At 37.5% G+C, this 19,385-nt stretch overlaps 1 protein-coding gene across 2 annotated transcripts in view; it reads left to right on the top strand.

Annotated features, from left to right (window-relative positions):
* Window positions 1-19,110, top strand: part of nlgn4xa (neuroligin 4 X-linked a) — an 81,280-nt gene extending 62,170 nt beyond the window's left edge. For both annotated transcript variants that reach the window (XM_060860730.1, XM_060860731.1), the window contains 3 exons: window positions 3,844-4,029; window positions 8,375-9,164; window positions 16,534-19,110. In XM_060860730.1, coding sequence (XP_060716713.1) covers window positions 3,844-4,029; window positions 8,375-9,164; window positions 16,534-17,407 — 1,850 coding nt within the window. In that variant the 3' untranslated portion in view covers window positions 17,408-19,110. The remainder of the gene's footprint in view (window positions 1-3,843; window positions 4,030-8,374; window positions 9,165-16,533) is intronic.
* The last annotated feature ends 275 nt before the right edge of the window (window positions 19,111-19,385 follow it).

Genomic DNA, 19,385 nt, shown 5'->3' on the forward strand with positions numbered 1-19,385 from the left:
ACACACAAAGACAGAATTGTTACAGTTAATCATTCTTCTTAAATGTCATACATTTGTATTCTAGGAACATTTTTGGTGCATTGTTAATTTCCTCAAACTGATTTATTTTGCCCTAAGTGTAAAAAAGCACATATCAAGTCATAAAAATGTAATTCTTGTTGCATAATTATGTCATCCACGCTTTGTTGATGATGGTAATGTGCTCACGCTTGCACTCAATCCAGTCTGAGACAGCAATCACGTCGAGTGTTTGAAGGGAAGCGTCTGAAGGACAGCTGTATGTCCAGTGTCATTCAAACTGGTGATCTGTCCCTGGTGTTTGGTCAGAGCTGCTTATAATGCTGCCGGAAGCTTCTGGCAGCTTCATTTTTTAATACAGACAGAGATTAGCGAGAACCAGTGAGATAGGGGCAGAGAGCCGATGAAGGCCTAGCCTTAATCCCCACACCGGAGACTGCATTAATGCTTAGTAATATCTCTAACCTGGAACTGCAGTATGCTCCGGAATACCTGAGTGACTCGTAAACAGCTTTGTGAAGGGTCCAGATGTGGATTTTAGTCAGCATTTAACAGAAAGTTGGTTCAAGTGGCAAAACAATATACACAACTAGTTACACACAACTAATATTCAAGTCACATAAATGTAAAAAAAAAAAATATACATATATATATATATATATATATATATATATACATTCATTCATTCATCTTCTACTGCTTATCTGAACTACCTCGGGTCACGGGGAGCCTGTGCCTGTGTCATCGGGCATCAAGGCAGGATACACCCTGGACAGAGTGCCAACCCATCGCAGGGCACACACACACTCTCATTCACTCACATTCATACGGACAATTTTCCAGAGATGCCAATCAACCTACCATGCATGTCTTTGGACCGGGGAGGAAACCGGAGTACCCGGAGGAAACCCCCAAGGCACGGGGAGAACATGCAAACTCCACACACACAAAGTGGAGGCGGGAATCGAACCCCCAACCCTGGAGGTGTGAGGCGAACGTGCTAACCACTAAGCCACTGTGCCCCCTGTATATATATATATATATATATATATATATATATATATATATATATATATATATATATATATATATATATATATATATATATATATATATAAATGTAAAAAAGCATATAAGTGCCAAAATTATTTCTTTTTTAAACAATTTTTTTTATACTTAAGTCAGATAAGATTCTGATTGTATTTTTTTACTAATAAATATATATTAGAATTATTTGTTTGTTTATTTTCCTTCTCCTATTCATGGTGAGGTTTGTGGTGGCAACAGGTACAGCAGGTCAGTTTATTCCTTATTCCTAGTTCTCCATAGGGTCCTGGTTATACACTGAAATCTCCTTCCAGTGGTTTGAAAAAGCACAAATCTGAACCAAACCACATTAACTGGCTCAAAACAACCACTTTTGACATTTATGACATTTTTGACTCTCAGTGTAAAGAAACAGTCAGACATATAAACCTTTTGGTTGGTTGTTTATCATTATGGGGAAAACTGAAGCTGCCAGAAAAAACGGACTTAGGATGCAATCTTGGAATTTAAATACTAGGAATTGAGGATTGGACCAAAATACTTCTGTAAATGTTTTTCAACCTCATAAAATATTACTGAAAGAGTCTCATTTCTGTTACATGCTGCAGTCATTAATAAACATGCGGCTGCCAATAAACCAGGTGCCAAATATTGTCAGTTCCCTTTTTCATAAGTAGAGTTATTTATGACTTTTGGAGAAGTGTCAGTGTTATGAGGTCTTCATTAAGAAGTAAAAATATTTTGGCAATTCTATCCACACTGAGGCTCCAGGATATCCGTTTCAGGGTTCTAGAGTTGCCAATGTTGTAATCCCCCCAGCCCCATGTCAGCATGACCAACTAAATCTCTCTTCTGCTTACACATACTCCTTATCCTATTTACCCTGAACTGTTCTGGTCTATAACTGCACCCTCCGGAGGGGAATGAGGCCAAGTCTGGCCAAGAGAATGGAGCAGACACCCTAGAGGGTGCTGCGAGGCATTGCTAATGGGTTTAAATCACTTGGCTAATCTGTCAAGTGGCAATTTTTTGCTCGTTGATTATTTAGGGTTGGTTAGTAAGCCACAAGCCGATCGGTGCAAAGGCGCTTAATTTGACATATTTGAAGGATTGATATTTGGTTTTAAAAACCTTTTGGGTTTAGAGAAACAAGATAACGATCACCATGCACCCAAGGACTGCCATCGTCAGTAGAGGAAAGATTCCCAGTGTTTTATTTATTTTAACAGATTCATTCCAACTCAACACCTAGAACATGTATGTTCCTTGCTGGATCTGCATCAGAGCGGCACTTTTCACTTAAAACGTCGCCGAGATCATATCATGAGTCCATTCCTTCGAGAAGTCACTGCGTTATAGGAGTCTCTTAAGTGGCACGGATGATTTAGTACTTCATAGACACTGCGAAAGCAATGACATAGGTTCCTGACAGAGCTCTGAAAAAGATCCTGCCATGCTGAGCGTGCATTATAATTATAATTGAGTCATATAATTGAGCAATTTTTTCCCCCTTTCACAGCAAGGATCTCACAAAGGTCGCCGCCAAGCTGTCACTTTTTTTCCCCCCATATCACTCGAATGACTTATTTTAAACACCGCAATAAATGGGACACTTTTGGCATTCACGTTTAAAAAGAGCAGCCAAAAAAACGTCAGGAATTGAAATAAAGGTAACACCAAACCCTTTGCAAATAGACATGATGGCCAAATAACCGTGTAAAAAAGTGCACTTCGGAAGATCTCTTTGTGCATCTGAAATCTTTTTGATCTGGTTGTCAAGGCGATGGGTCGTCGCGACAAGGCGGAAATAAAACTTAGGGAATATTAGGGGCAGCCATTAGTGCCCTCTGCACAGAGAAAATCCTTCAGGCTAAGTTTCAGACATTTGCTGAAACAGTTTGATTCTTTGGCACAAAGGTCAGGAGGCTATTGTGAGAGAATAAGCATGACAAAAATAACACAAACTGCATCCATAAATTCTTATCTCAGGCTAAACAGAAGCAAAGCATCTTACATTTAGGAAAAAAATCCCAAAAAATGTCCTCTACTGGGGAGAAATTACTTTATTCTCATAAAATCACGTAAACATAGTCTTAGTTAAGAGAAAGCTAAAAGAGAAATAGTTTAACGCTAGACGTTTTATGACACTCAATATCCGTTGCTTTATTATTATAAAGGGTCCAGTGTTAGACTGTGGACGTGGGCAAGTGCTTGCTATAAAAGGTCAGTGTTACGAGATAGAGCGAGTAACGTGTGAAAGGCTACACCATGCATTCAGCAGAAACAATCTTCCATTCAAATGCATCGACCTTGATCCATCGATCCTGTGCTTGGGATTTCACCAATTCAAGTAGTTTTCTTAAAAAAAGATTGCAAATTTTGAAAAACAAACAAAAACTAAAAAAAAAATTAAAGCATATTTGGCTGCAAAAAAAAAACTCCAGTGAAATACAAGAAGGGTTGGGTTTACACGTGTGGTTAAAAACGAAGCGCATTTAAAGCCGTTTTTTTGTTTGTTTCAGTGAGTGTCGTTAACTCATGAGCAGAAGCCATAATGAAATAAAATTTAAATAAAATAGTCATGTCGTTGTCTGCGAATCGTGTCCCCTTCTTTCTCCTGCTGTTACACTGGTGCCAAAACCCAGGTCTGAGTGCACAGGATTAACCATTCACACATCAATCAATCCCGGGACTCCGCTATATGCTTCACTACTTCTTCTTTTTTTTTTTTAAATCAATTCAACAATGCTCAAATGTTGTTATGTTCTGTGCCAACAGGATTTCTAAGCACAGGGGATCAAGCTGCCAAAGGGAATTACGGCCTGTTGGACCAGATTCAAGCGTTGCGGTGGATCAAAGACAACATCCAGGCCTTCAAAGGCGATCCGAAACGGGTGACAATATTTGGATCGGGAGCTGGAGCGTCATGCGTGAGCTTACTGACCCTGTCCCATTACTCAGAGGGTACGTTAAGTTTAATTACTGCTTATTTTACTAATCATCTTAGTGTTTGTTTTCAGAGTTATTTGGGTTTCAGATGTCTGTGAAATTGGATTTCAGAATGAGACCCAGAGAAAGCATGGCTAGGGGTCTGTTAAATTCGGACTATATTTTTCATTGAGTTCTTATAGTCAATTGAACAGAATTGATTTAATCTGAACCTCAATAACTCAAAAGCAAGTAGGTCTATAAATAATCTCAACTCAATGCTAATGTGATCTGTCAGTAGGGCTTCAGGGCCACAATAAATAATCAAAATATGATTGTACAAATTTAAATAATAAGCCTTTAAGAATGTGCTTATAATCCTAGTTCTGTACTTTATAGATTTATTTTTGAAAGTTAAAGGCAGGGTCTCCGATTTTTGAAAAACCAATGTTGACATTTGAAATCACCAAAACAAACACACCCCTAACCCAAATGGGTCCCACCCCTGTATTGATAGCTCCGCCCACACATACATACGTAACCCAGGCAAATAATGGAAAGAAATGTGTCTTTATCATAGCTGAAGGGAAGAACAATATGAGTGTAGATAAACAAACAAGCAAAAATTACACACAAGCATAATCATGCAAAGGACAAAGGCATATATTAGTTCTGTGTAACAAAGCAAAGCCAAAGTTACTCACCTATCGAGAAGGAAAAAAGCGCCTCGGCGTCTTAAGTAAAGTTGAATTTCCCGAGTCAATAACTCCTGAGCTAAACGCTGTTACTACACACAACGCGGTTGTAGCTGTGTCTCTACATTACTATGATACAAAAGAGGTGTTATTTGTGTAGTAACAGTGTTTAGCTCAGGAGTTATTGACTCGGGAAACTCCAATCTGTGAATATGCGACTTCCTGCTCCTTCAGTTCTCTCCAGCGCTGGAAAGCTGATCCTATATTAACACGTCTTACTTCTTACCTTATCGTAAGCCTTTCTTCACTTTCTTTCTTTGTTTTTATCCTCCATGTCACTGTTAAAACCGCTTTCTGCTAATGTCACACATGCGCACTGAACACTCTCTCCGCCGCATATTGACAAGCCCCGCCCCTTTCTGCTCATTGGCTACACGTTTGTTTATATTTTTGTTTTTATTTTCATTTATTATTTGGCCCGACTCAGTTTTCTGAAGCATTTCTCAAAAATCGGAGACCCTGCCTTTAAAAGTCTCTCGGATTGCACATTTCACCCTCAGAAGAATCGCTTTCATGCTAATAAGATGGTAATGAAATGTCAAGGAAGATCTCAAAAGTCACTGTAAACTGAAGCCTGTCTGATAAAATCTCATGGGTAATGAGCAACAATCCAGAGTTTCGTTTACATTTACAACGTTTAACAGACTCTAAAAATATGCACATGCAATTCATTAGGTCAGGATGCGACGGTGCCATCAAGCTCAAACCCTGTTAGTTGAGGTTATTCCAGAAAAAAAAAGAAACCACAAAAGTCCAGAGATTTTTTTTCTTTCTATTACAAAACCCTAATTGCTCAGCTCCCAATCTCCAAGGTATGAAATTAATGAGTGACCACTTCCCAAACCTTCAACCTGCTACATGAACTATAACTAATTTAATATTCACACTTGTTTCACCAATTATAATGGATGAATTATACAACCGGCACAAAGTGAAGATTCTCACTCCAGAATAAATCTGGCTATTTTGGAGTGCACTTGCAATGCCATTGTTGTGTTTAGATGCTAAAAATATCGCTCGGAAGCTGTTTAACCACTTAGGCCTTTCATAGCACTTTTCAGACACTGAATACTGTCCACTCTTGAAAGCACTCTGGCAAGTTTTTTTGTTTTTTTCATCCCATTAGAATCTATTTGAATGCCATAGCTAAAAAGCAACTGACTGATGCTCAACATTAGACTACAAAGCTTACCTTCCGGTGGTAAAAAAAAACAAGCCAGATCGAAGTGAAATCTCATAATGGATCAAATGTCCTCTGGCAACAGCGTCTCTTCCCCAGAACCTGCAATTCAATCTGGACTGAGGATGTGACAAGCTTGATTAAAATAATGCGGACGAGATGCACAGTACCCCCCTGCCTGCTTGTCTGGAAGGGTCAGCTATGATTTATGAATATATTTTGAATTATATAATGCCAATACTGCAAACAGCATTTACTAACACATTATTTCTGCTCTAGCTGCTGAGATCTTGAAAAAGATTGGTTTTAGTTCTCAGTAATAAACAACTATTAATATTTATTCTTCATTTCTTTTCAAAAAGCTGTCATGTGAATCCAATATACTGGCGTCACACTCGTAAGCCCTTTCTTTCATTAAATTCATTCATTCATCCTTATGAACTGCCTGGTCAGTGTTTATAAGTTTATAGAATTAAATGTGCTAGAAAAATATACGCAAAGATAATTGTTTTTTTTTTTTGGAATGTTCCAGAGGTTTCCTAGGGCATAGTTATCAAGATAAATGATAAAAGGAAGTGGTAGTTGAGTGGTTAAGATGTTGGATTAACCAAAACCCTAACCCTGCCGCTGCTGGGCCCTTGAGCAAGGCCCTTAACTCTATGTGCTCATTTGTATAAAAGATTTTATAAACATAGGTCTCTCTGGATAAGGACGTCTGCCAAAAGCCGTAATTATTAATACACTTGGCAGATGCCCTTATCCAGGGCGACTTACATTTACACAGCTGAGTACTTGAGGGTTAATTCAATTCAATTCAATTCAAGTTCATTTGCATAGCGCTTTCTACAATTGACATTGTCTCAAAGCAGCTTTACAGAACATAAACATAGAACAAAAGGTTATTATAAAGAATAATATAAAGATTAATAGAATACAAAATTCAAGATTCATATTAGATAGATTTAAATGTGTTTGTATTTATCCCCAATGAGCAAGTCTGAGGTGACTCAGGCGATTGTGGTGAGAAAAAACTCCCTTAGATGGTAAAGGAAGAAACCTTGAGAGGAACCAGACTCAAAGGGGAACCTCATCCTCATATGGGTGACACTGGAGGGTGTGATTATAAATATACAGTCTGACAAATATGGACCAGATAGAGTGCATCAATACAAGGTTAAGGGCCTTGCTCAGGGGCCCAGCAGTGGCAGTTTGGTGGCAGTGGGGTTCAAACCTTGCGATCAGTAGTCCAACACCTTAACCACTAAGCTACCACATTGCCATTGACGTACATTTAAAAAATAAAAATGCAACTCGAGAGCCTTTAAGATTTAAGCCACACCCACTTTGTGGATACAGTTATTTGGGGCACTGAACAGATACAGATATTTGTACTGTGTTATATCTACTAGTAAAGACACAGCTTTCATTACATTACTGAAAATATGGAATGGATTGAGGGCTCTGTTTTCCTTCTGTGTCACTGAATCATCATCTCCAAGCCTCTAGTTATCTTTTTTGTCTAGGACAAAATCTGCAACATGAATCTGCTGCCACGCATGGCTGATCTGACAGAGGTCCAATACAAAGGTTTTATGTGTTTTTGTCAGCGTTCACCTCAGACGCTCGGTCTCCACAAAGGCTAAATAAAGTGATGGAAAATGAAAGCCGTTATGAAGATACAGATAACTCTGTTCTCACTCGGTCCTCATATTGCCCTGATTGAATCACTAGACTAAGATGATATAAATAGAAAGTATGGGCAAAACATCACACACACACACACACACAGAGGAACACTTCCTGGTGTGCTGTGGCCTATTTACAAAGTGGCAATACAGGGAAAGTAATTCTTATGCCCCAAAAATATTAATGATGGCAACGTGATCCGTTTTAATCTAGTTGCATGACGTGCTTGCACAACGAGATTTTCAAGTTACAAGTCTAGAAGAAATTAAAAATGAAGCCTTTAAAAAATGAAGACCATGTTAGTGGACAATAGCAAATACTACTAAAATGGGGACATGTTTTCCAACATGCTAGATTTGAAATGGAAAAGTGAAGATAACAATAATGTATTAAAATGCAGGATAACTTCTTTAAGATAGCTACAGTACTTACTGTAGATTAGTTAAAGATTAAAGTCGCATCTTGGTGGGCAGAGTAATATGGGAATCCTATATAGCTCATCTCAGCAGCCGATGTTATTTTTAGTCTTCAAAAATATTTCTTTCAAATCCACCTCACTGGTATACTAACCTGAAATGACCACAGTGGTCTGAGTAATTGGAAGTTGGTATCCTCTCATGCCTTTTTGCCTTTGTCCTGGTTTATTCTCTGCACATTACCATTGAGTTTTAGCATTGATCGGAAAAGTTACACTGGTGCTTCAGCTTTTAGCAAAGTGGTCTAAGTGCACTAATGGCTGCTTATTTCTTCCCGTTTGTAGATCTGTTTCAGAAAGCCATCATCCAAAGTGGCACGGCTCTATCCAGCTGGGCCGTCAATTACCAGCCGGCCAAGTACACACGCTTGCTTGCTGAAAAAGTAGGCTGCAACATGCTGGATACCATCGAACTGGTGGAATGCTTGCAAAACAAGAACTACAAGGAGCTGATCGAGCAATACATAACCCAGGCCAAGTACCACATTGCATTCGGACCGGTCATAGATGGCGATGTCATCCCTGACGACCCACAGATCCTCATGGAGCAGGGCGAGTTCCTGAACTATGACATAATGTTGGGTGTCAACCAGGGCGAAGGTTTCAAGTTCGTGGATGGGATTGTAGATAGCGAGGATGGCGTGTCGGCCAATGACTTTGATTTCGCAGTGTCGGATTTTGTGGACCACCTGTACGGTTATCCGGAGGGGAAGGATACGCTCAGGGAGACTATCAAGTTCATGTATACTGATTGGGCTGATAAGGAGAATCCAGAGACCAGGCGCAAGACTTTGGTTGCATTATTTACAGATCACCAGTGGGTGGCACCTGCTGTAGCTACAGCCGACCTTCATGCCCAGTATGGATCGCCAACATACTTCTACGCTTTCTACCACCATTGTCAGAGCGAGATGAAGCCCAGCTGGGCAGACTCGGCGCATGGAGACGAGGTCCCGTACGTGTTCGGGATCCCTATGATTGGCCCGACCGATCTGTTCAATTGCAACTTTTCCAAGAATGACGTCATGCTCAGCGCAGTGGTGATGACATACTGGACAAATTTTGCTAAGACCGGGTAAGTGAAGTATCTCCTTAAGCTTATGCTGCCCTTTTCCCAGCTGATGCCAGTGTCAATTTAATACCTCACAAAAGAATGTGGAAACTCTGCACTTGGAGTGCTTGGAAATGTCCATGCACTCGGGAAGTTATAGTATAGGACAACCATGTCAATATGGGTTCAGAGTTAGAGCTAATTTTATTTCAACAGTGAGTGTTTTATTTAATAGACAGGCAGAGGAGAGGTTACTAAGGTGTCTTTGAGCCAGCACTTACTGCTTGAATCTCCAAGACAATATAATGCAGTCCATCAAAAAGTGATAATCAAGTTGTCAGACAGACGTGTTTCAAATTATTTTTTTTATTTTTTTTTTGTAGAGTGTCAAAATATCCTTTCTATGAACTTAATACATGACAAAAATTCGATCAAAAAGTATCATATATATATATATATATATATATATATATATATATATATATATATAAAGCAGCAGGTCATCACCACTTTTCTCTTACAGCAGATTCTGTTACCATTTCTTTTTTTTATTTGATTTCATTTAAGACTTTGCGCGCTACCTTGTCACATGGGGCAGGCATCCGTTTTAAGATAAATTGCTTTTAGCTCCCAAACTATTTCCCCACTTTTGCGTTTAGATATGACAAACTTTTTTTTCTCTAGTGATGAAACACTCTGGAGAAATGATCCAGGGTATTGTGAAATGTATGAGCCATATAAACTCTTGTGTTATACAGTAGAGCACTATCCATCTATCAGGGGACCATTAAAACTTTTATTTGTAGTTCTATAATAGAAAGTTCCCTTTCTGAAGAGGTTGAAATGAAAACAGCGATAAAAAGCTAAAACCATCAGCACCGAAACTGTACTCTTTTCCACCATATTGAAATTTTAAGACTCCTTCCATGTCAGAAACAGGTGTATAAAAATTACCACAGAATTTCCCAGTGGGCAACACTTTTTCCACTTGTGCAACTTCCCAGTAGGAAACTGGTCTTTATGCTAATTTTGTTACCACATGAAGGTTGAATAACATTGCAGATATTCATTATACTACTCTGGAAAAACCATACTGTAAGTTATAATACACCCTCAACTTACTCACATCTTGATGCTAAGTAGCTATCTTAGTTTGCTGACACTACTGAGGCTGTGTTAAAAAGTTTACTGGTATTTCTGAAAACATAGCTTTTTAGCATACAGCTGAAATATGCGAAATTTGAGATTTTTCAGAAAATATCTATATTTGTGTGGTCTTCATTAACACCTTACTGTTAGCTAGGCAGCTAGCTATTTAGGTATGTAACGTAGCTAGCTGCCTAGTGGAAAAAAAATCCACAAAACATTTCTCTGAGTCACCGCAATGCTTTGTAAGATATAAGCTTTATATGTTGAAAGTTTTTAATGTTTTAGGGCTTTTCAGTCCTATGTATTTTTCCTAATTAGCATATACCCACATTAAGCTGTGTGAATACTTTTGAAGTCTTATATAAATACTGAGGTTTTCTTATACTGTATTGTTTAGATAAAAAATAATCCTTAGCCAGGTCTAATTGATCTGAGAGTGATCTTGTATAGACACAAATTATGGGATTATAGATTATGTTTGAATTAGCATATTAGCAGCAGCTACAATCATTTTGCCTCTGAAATTAGCATAACAGAGGGATGTCTGTAAGTGTCAACATCGTTCCAGAAATTTCAATTCAGCTGAAGTTAATGCTGTAAAAAAGTTATATTCCTATACTTGTTGTGGGAAAATATCACAGGTACAGTCAGATTTATTCATTGTTTTTTTTTTTGTCATTTTTAACTCCTTCAACTTTTTTGTTGAAAGTCAACAAAACTATTTTCTTGCAGCTGTTAAATAAAACTTCAATACAAGCTATAATTGCTATTCAACGATAATAGAACTGTTTGTTTGGTACATATGAGTTATTGTGTAAAATTGTTTTAATTTATCATTTAGGATTTATTGCACACACCTAGGAATTTTATGCTGTATGTGGAATGAGTTTAAAGGAAGTATTAAACGTGGATAAAAGCCCTCAGAGGTTTAGTTTGAGGTTTAGTGCTACGATCCCATTTACTCGACTCACCCTAAGCTGCATTAACCTACATTATATGAAGCCTGTATAAAAACATATTACTGAAGCCATAGTATACTTCAATGGAATAAAATTTCATCTGGCTGTTATTTTCTTGAAATATTCCTGTTTACACAACGCTCTTTTATATTGCAGATAAAAGCCTTGCACAGTAATTCAAATATGATCAATTTTAACATTGGTATTCTTCTGCCGTTAAGGAAATATACATCTTTTTCAGCTAGAATGAACCGTGACTGTGCTGGATGTTGCCTCAAGACAAGTTAAATGCAAAAGATGTTGGTTTTTTTTGTCCTTATATAAAAAGCGAGTCATCGCAATGAATGCTGAATGGTAATATGCCGAGGGCTAAAAGAAAGAAAAAGAAGATGATTTGGCTAAGTTGCTTTTTTATTTGGATAATGTAGAGAATAATGTAAATCGTGCCTATAATTCATGTAACATTTTTATTTTTTCTTAAGAAATGTATTATGATCCCTGGTTAACACACACCATAAGCAAAAGTCGCTTTAAAATATTTATTTATTTATTTATTTATTTATTTATTTATTTATTTATTAATTATCAAAAGCCATTGCAATGTCCAAACATTATTTTAATTCGATTACTTTTCCCGCTTGGGCAAAGTTACAGCTTGATATCTGACTGTAACACAGCAGTGACACTTCAGACGTCTTCTGAGTGCAATGACAAAAAACTTCACCGTATCAACACTCGTATGCATGTTAAAAACTAAATGAAACAAAAGCAGTTTGTTTAGGTGGAGCATCCACTTTCCAAGTCCCTGGGTAATACTATAAAAATGATAACTTACATAAAAGAACAAGAACAGAGCCGCTGTAATAGACAATTATCTGACGTTTTGACCAATCAGAAAGCGCTAGCTACATGCACAGCATTTGGCAGACGCCTTTATCCAGAGTGACTTACATTTTATCTTACTTTAACAGCTGAACAATTGAGGGATAAGGGCCTTGCTCGGGGGCCTTAACCGCTAGGCGCTCTCTCTCTCTCTCTCTCTCTCTCTCTCTCTCTCTCTCTCTCTCTCTCCTCTCTCTCTCTCGTTCTTTCATGGTCTCTTTCTTTCAGTGTCTCTCAATCTGTCTTTCTCTCTCTCATTCTTTCTCGCGCTCTGTTTTTCAGGGTTTCTCTCTCTCTCTCTCTCTCTCTCCCTCTCCAAACACAATAGAATAGTGTAAGCACTCTTCTATTACTTTTCATTCAAAAGTCTTTTTTTTTTTGACAAATACTACACAAAGATTGCTGTGTGTTCACACTGTAACATACAACACATACTTTTTTTTTTATCAGTAATACACACCATGATTGTTCTTTGGTGCCTCTGCCCAAGATTTTTCTCAGCCCATTTTTGACGGAAATGCCGGAAGGGAGCTAAATCAGTGCTCGCTGCTCATTCCGTTATGTGTGAGCGATTTAGAAGTGACCTGACCCACGACGCCCCTTGACATTTATCAAGCATGTTAAAAATTATCTGAACAAAATGATGTAGTGTGTGTGACATACGAGCACAGGGACGGAGGTCAGTGACGAGCAACAGCTAATACGCCAAGCAAAAAACCTCTACTCCGTACATTCATATATATGTGTGTATGTATATGATCTCATTATTTTTAGTGTGTAAAAAAGATTTTTCTTTTTCCTGCTTTAATGATAAAGAAATACTCCTACACAGATTGGACCGGGCTATACTATTAGAAGAAAAACAAAACAAAACAAAGGTATAATAAAGTAAACCAGTATTAAGAAAGTATTTTTTTTCTGCTTTGTTCACACATACAGCAACCCACATACAGTGACCAAGCGACCAAAGATATTTAAATTTGTATTAACCAAAGTTTAAGCTGCAACATTTACGTTTTTTTAAACAAACATCATTAAAAAAAACTCAAGAAGATTCAAAAACTTAAAAGTTACAGTTTAAAAAAGATAAAATATGTGATTAAAATGATTCAATTAGCAATCGTTAGCAATTTTAGGTTTTTTTGTTTATCTGTTTGTTGGAAGATCAACATTTTCTTTTGATTTCATTGGATATGAAGCGCATTTGAATTTAAGGGTGGAGCTTCATTAGCATGGGAGGGAATGATACAAATACTGAACCTCCCTAACGATTAAAGACCATTTGTTAATCAATCAAATACTGAAATGAATTTGAATTCTAAATTTGAATAGAACTTGTCTGAGAATTTGATTTGATTTGATTAATTTTTCATACGTTTTGTGCCTCAGTTCAGAATCTTTCAAACGTTTTAGAAACCGAAGATTGTCTAAGGTCTAAGGATCCTTTTTATACTCCATGATAAATGAGTTCTTTAAAAAGATTTAGTAATTCAAATACATGTTAAGGCATTTATTTATTACATTTAATTTCGGTGTGCTTCTCGTTCTTGTGATTAATTTACAGTCGTAAATTTGTTTACTTTTTTGCCACAATTTCCGCATTTTTCATCAGCTAATTTGTTCTGTGAGTGTATCCTACTGCCATCTTTTCTGTGTGTGTGTGTGTTTTCAAACACCTATTCTGCATGCAGCTCCAAGTATCTCCTCTCCATCTTCAGTGTCTATTTAAAGGTCTCATTCTCTCTTTCTTTGTCTCCTCTCCATTTTTCGATCTCCTCCAATACTCCAATGTAATGAAATCGCAAATCACAGAATCATTGCAGAGGCACTACTAATTCCATACACACACACACACACACACACACACACACGTCTAAGAACATTCTGCTAAATTACTATTGCTATGCTAGTTCATCAATCCGCTAATGACGCTATATTGCAAATCAGTTTGTCAGGTGAATCACTTACTCGTGTTGTAGGACAGTTGTCTGTAGATTATCTGCATTCCGGCAGAGATTTACTGCCTTGGACCAAAGTTAAAATTCCCATCGTGTCCCACTGAGTTGCTCCCAATATAGTTTTGGAAATGAAAAACAGCTGGTGACTCATGAAGCGAGACCTCCATAGTGCTAATGAATATACACAATAAAGGAGAAAAAAGAATTATTAAAAAAAACAGGTCATCTACCATATTTTGTGGAGTTGCTTCAGACTTTCCTCCGACATCTCTCTGCTCGAGGACAAAGAAAGAAAGAAAGAAAGAAAGAAAAGCAAAAATTTAGTTTTACATCAAAGTCCATATAAAAAGTTTCTTCTTTTTTTTTGATTTGTTGTGTTTGTTTTTGATTAACCGGAAAATAAGAAGGTTTTGTTATTTTTACTCTTTTCATTTTTAAACCATTTACCACATTTTAAACCTTTTACCTCCTCCATCATCTCTCTTATCAACGTGAAGACAACAAACAAATGTGTTTATTTATTTTGCATGATCTCTTTTTTTTACAATATTTTTACATTTTATTTTGGAATACAAAAGTTTTGGTTGTGTTTTTTTAATGGACGAATGAGGATATGGTTTTAGAAAGTGCTTTATATTCCTTTTAGTTTGCTTTTATTTTGAAACACACCATCATCTCTCCTCTTAAAAAGATGCATGGTGTTTTTTGTTTGTTTGTTTGTTTTAATTTTTAAGCTCACTATCTTAAGCCAACTCGTGCTAATATCACTGAATATCCCTTTAACGTTTCAAAAGAAATCAATTTTGCTCATTTACAAAACGCCTTGGCAGCCACACAAACCCAAAAGTAGAGCTGAAAAGTGATCAATAAGCAAAAAAACCCCAGTCTGACTACTCTTCTATAATCACAATAATACCCTGAGGGTGACGTGTTGCTCTCGCTGGTGAGGTTAATCATAGCCTTGCAATCTCTAACGCATAACATTTAGTGAAAACTAAAGAGAAATTAGCCTTAAGTTCCTACTGTATAACACATGAAAAATTGTGAGCTCTGCACTTTCAAGAAGAATCTGTAACCTTGCATTCAATTAGGTTTTCATTTTTCCCAGGGATGGATATTATTTTAACCACAAAGAGAGAGAGAGAGAGAAAAAACCTTCATTAATGTGGCATAACCTAATTAGGTATTATTTTCTCATTGTAGTTAAATGTTCTTCCTGTCAGCGCTACACAGGCTTGTGTTTGACACAATAACGAGAAATAACGAGAATTATTAAGCAGATTTTTGAAAAACGTGCTATGTTTTTTGTTTGGTTTAATCTGTTATTCATCTCGGCGGGCATGGTGGCTTAGTGGTTAGCACGTTTGCCTCACACCTCTAGGGTTGGGGGTTCGATTCCCACCTCCGCTTTGTGTGTGTGGAGTTTGCATGTTCTCCCCGTGCCTCGGGGGTTTCCTCCGGGTACTCCGGTTTCCTCCCCCGGTCCAAAAACATGCATGGTAGGTTGATTGGCATCTCTGGAAAATTGTCCGTAGTGTGTGATTGTGTGAGTGAATGAGAGTGTGTGTGTGCCCTGTGATGGGTTGGCACTCGGTCCAGGGTGTATCCTGCCTTGATGCCCGATGACGCCTGAGATAGGCACAGGCTCCCCGTGACCCGAGGTAGTTCAGATAAGTGGTAGAAAATGAATGAATGAATGAATGAATGAATGAATGAAAATACCAATGTAAATGAACAGTTTATTTATTGGTATTGTTTTTCTTTTGTTTTTCTTACATTTTATTTCAGAGATTTGTTTTTCTGTACATTTGTTTTATAGATTTATTCTTTTATTTTTCTTATTTCAAATATTTTAAAAAATCTGATCTAATGTTTTGAGAGAAACAAGGCAGATGAGTAGAGTTAGATTTTTTTTTTTCCTTCTTTGGGTTTTTAGACCCATTTGAATATTTTGGTACAATTACATAGGAGCATGTAATCACCATGTAAATGTGTGATGACTGACATGCCTGAATTAATGGTCAAATAAAACTCCCAGAGTGCGTAATCTATGTAGGTGTGAAGCCATTATGAAAAAAAAGAAAATTTTATACTGTTAATGCACTGAGATAAAAGAAAAAGTATTTAAGGAAAGCACATCTTTATTTAGAAACCTTTTACACCTCTCTGGTATATTTGTCTAACCTTCAAATAAATTGTACAATTTTATAAGTGGTTGTCTCAAAAGAAAAAAAGTTTCTGCCCTGAGAGCTGTGGTTGCTAAAACCTTGGGGGTGGTTACAAAACTTTCCTCAGACAATAGTAATAAATGAAGCATGTCAGTTGGTCCTTATCTATTAATATTTAAATTGATTGACATGTGAACTACTAACATAGTATTGATCATTTCCTGAAGGTCCTTTTAAAGACTTACCCACGTTTTGTTTTACGCTTTCTTTTGAATAGAGATCCAAATCAACCGGTACCACAAGACACCAAGTTCATACACACAAAACCCAATCGGTTTGAAGAAGTGGCCTGGTCCAAATACAACCCCAAAGATCAGCTGTACCTTCACATTGGACTGAAGCCAAGAGTCCGAGACCACTACCGTGCCACCAAGGTGGCCTTCTGGCTTGAACTTGTGCCCCACCTTCATAACATCAATGAACTGTTTCAGTATGTGTCAACCACCACCAAGATACCACCGCAGGACACTACGCCCTTCCCTTACACCAAACGACTAGGTAAAACCTGGCCGTCCACAACACGCCATCCGGGAATACCAAATTCGAATACCAAGCAAACCACAGACCAACGCAAAGGCAATGATCTAGTCGAGGACTCTGCTGTGATGATTGAGACCAAGCGTGACTACTCGACGGAGCTGAGCGTGACCATCGCGGTTGGCGCATCACTGCTCTTCTTGAACATCCTGGCCTTTGCCGCACTCTATTACAAAAAAGACAAGCGGCGCCACGAGTCAGGTCGCCGTGGAACCAGTCCGCAACGCAATGCCAACTCCAATGCTAATGATGTCTCGCGAATGCAGAGTGATGAACTAGCATCATTGCAGATGAAGCAGCAACAACAGCAACTGGAGCAACAGCTTGAAAACGAGCACCGGCACGAATGTGAGGCGTTGAGGCTTGCGTGCCCACCTGATTATGCGCTTACTCTCCGCCGATCTCCCGACGACGTGCCGCTCATGACACCCAGCACCATCACCATGATTCCCAGCTCGCTCGGTGCCATGCAGCCCTTGCACAATTTCAGCGCCTTTGTTGGGCCTCAGAACAGCACCAACCTCCCCCATGCTCACTCCACCACCAGGGTATAGCTGCACGCTTTCGGAATACCTTCAGACTCCCACCTCCTCTCTGTACTATTCTTAGGAAGTCAGGGTTGGTTTACTCCTGGCATCAAGCTTAAGACTGAAGTCATGGATGAAAAACTGCTCCACCTGGAGATTGATTCTCAGTGGATAAGATTATTTTGCTACACCTACTTTAAGAATATACCAGTCCAATATGATATATTTGTCCGGAGGAAAAGTGGATGTTGTTTAACTTCACATTGTACTCAGTGGAACAGGAATATTTTACCAAAAGTAATTCTGGACTCTTTCGGACTAGTTTGATTGCACAGGAGACACTTAGAACTTAATGACAAGAGTCATCAAGGATCTGATAAAGCTCTGTATTGTTTATCCTATATCAGACAGTGCAAGGACACTGTATTTTGAACAGCTCTACTTTTTCGGTCACGTATTGGACAAGGGAACAGAATTCTAAAAAAAATTTCCCAGCCTGAAATGTATTTATGACAAATTTGTAAAGATGAGAATTCTGTACATAGCTGTGAGTTAAAAATCCAATACTAAAGAAAATTACAAATGCTTTTATTGTTGTTTTTGGTTCAAAATATTACTATTAACAAGCTTGTGCTTTTTGTTGAAGTGACTGTATATATACCGATCATGATCATTGACTTTTTTTTTTCTTCAAAAAAGGCTTGTGTTCACATTTCAATTGCGATAGCAAAAAAAAAAAAAAAATGAAATACTTATTTCAACACACATAACCACAAGTGTGCAGTTAGTGGTCTTTCACATGTATGTCCAGCAAACATAGTTTGTTCAAAAACAGCTTCATGTGTTGACCTAAGAAATGGAGGAAAACAGCGTACGATAGTATTGATACAAATTGGCTATTTATGGTGAATTAAGGTTTTGTAGATTGTCTTTCACATCCTAGGGATGATAAGTAACCTGATATTGAAAGCACTGAATCACATAATGGCTAGATTAGCAACATTGTCGGTGGTGCTCAAGCGTGATTTCTCATGGTCAGTTAGGTTCCATATTGTTCTAAATGAGAGAAATAATACTTGGATTCCAGGTGTCATCGCAAAACAGCTAAAAACAGCATCTTGTGTCCCCAACAGCTGTAGGTCATTCATAACATCTGCTTCATTCTGTATTTTTATTTCCATAACTTTTCTGTTACATGCACCACTGCCTGAACTGAAGACATGACCAGCAATGTACTGTTTAGAATAAAAATGGGCAAAAGAAATAGCCCAGGCAGTGGATTTTGCTATATTAGTTGGATATGTTTGTAAAGAAGTATATGTTAGATATTTCTAATTGTCATATGCTAGCAATATGTATTGTACCAGGCTTGTGATATTTTTGGGTTACAACGCAAGTGAATGAATGTAAATAAAAATAAACTTATAAATAATATTTAAAAAAAAATCATTAACCCTAATATTTTAGTTCTGCATCCTATAAGACAGCTTGGAAGCGCAAGCAAAGATAAAAAAAAAAACAAAAACAAAAACAAAAAAAAAACAGCAAATTAAAGTTTATAAAGTTACCTTTGTATATTGAATCTAAGATATTCATCATAAACCCTTCAACTGTCAATAATTCAAGGGTGACGTATAGGATTCTACATAATAGTTTGTCTTATATTGTTTGCGTTTTTTGCCTTAAGTGATAGATGATATTTCTGGCTGGACACCTATATAATTTTTTTCTGCAACATTTCTAATAAAAATCAATATTTTCTAACTTGGTTTCTATGGACTTTTATTGTTGAGTAAAATGTAAAACCAAAAAAAAAAAAATGCACATCATTGTGAGACATTTAATTTTATATGTAATGTTTAAGAGAATTACAGAATAGTTTGTTGTTGTTGTTCTCTTATACTTAAGCCTTGGTATGTGATTATGGAGTGTTCACCATCCTAAGTGGGAACTGCTAAACATGTTTAGTTTACTAACACTTAAAGTGCTGTCAGCTCTGAGAGTC

The sequence above is a fragment of the Tachysurus vachellii genome, chromosome 24 (assembly GCF_030014155.1).
Source record: "Tachysurus vachellii isolate PV-2020 chromosome 24, HZAU_Pvac_v1, whole genome shotgun sequence".
Classification (NCBI taxonomy): Eukaryota; Metazoa; Chordata; class Actinopteri; order Siluriformes; family Bagridae; genus Tachysurus; species Tachysurus vachellii.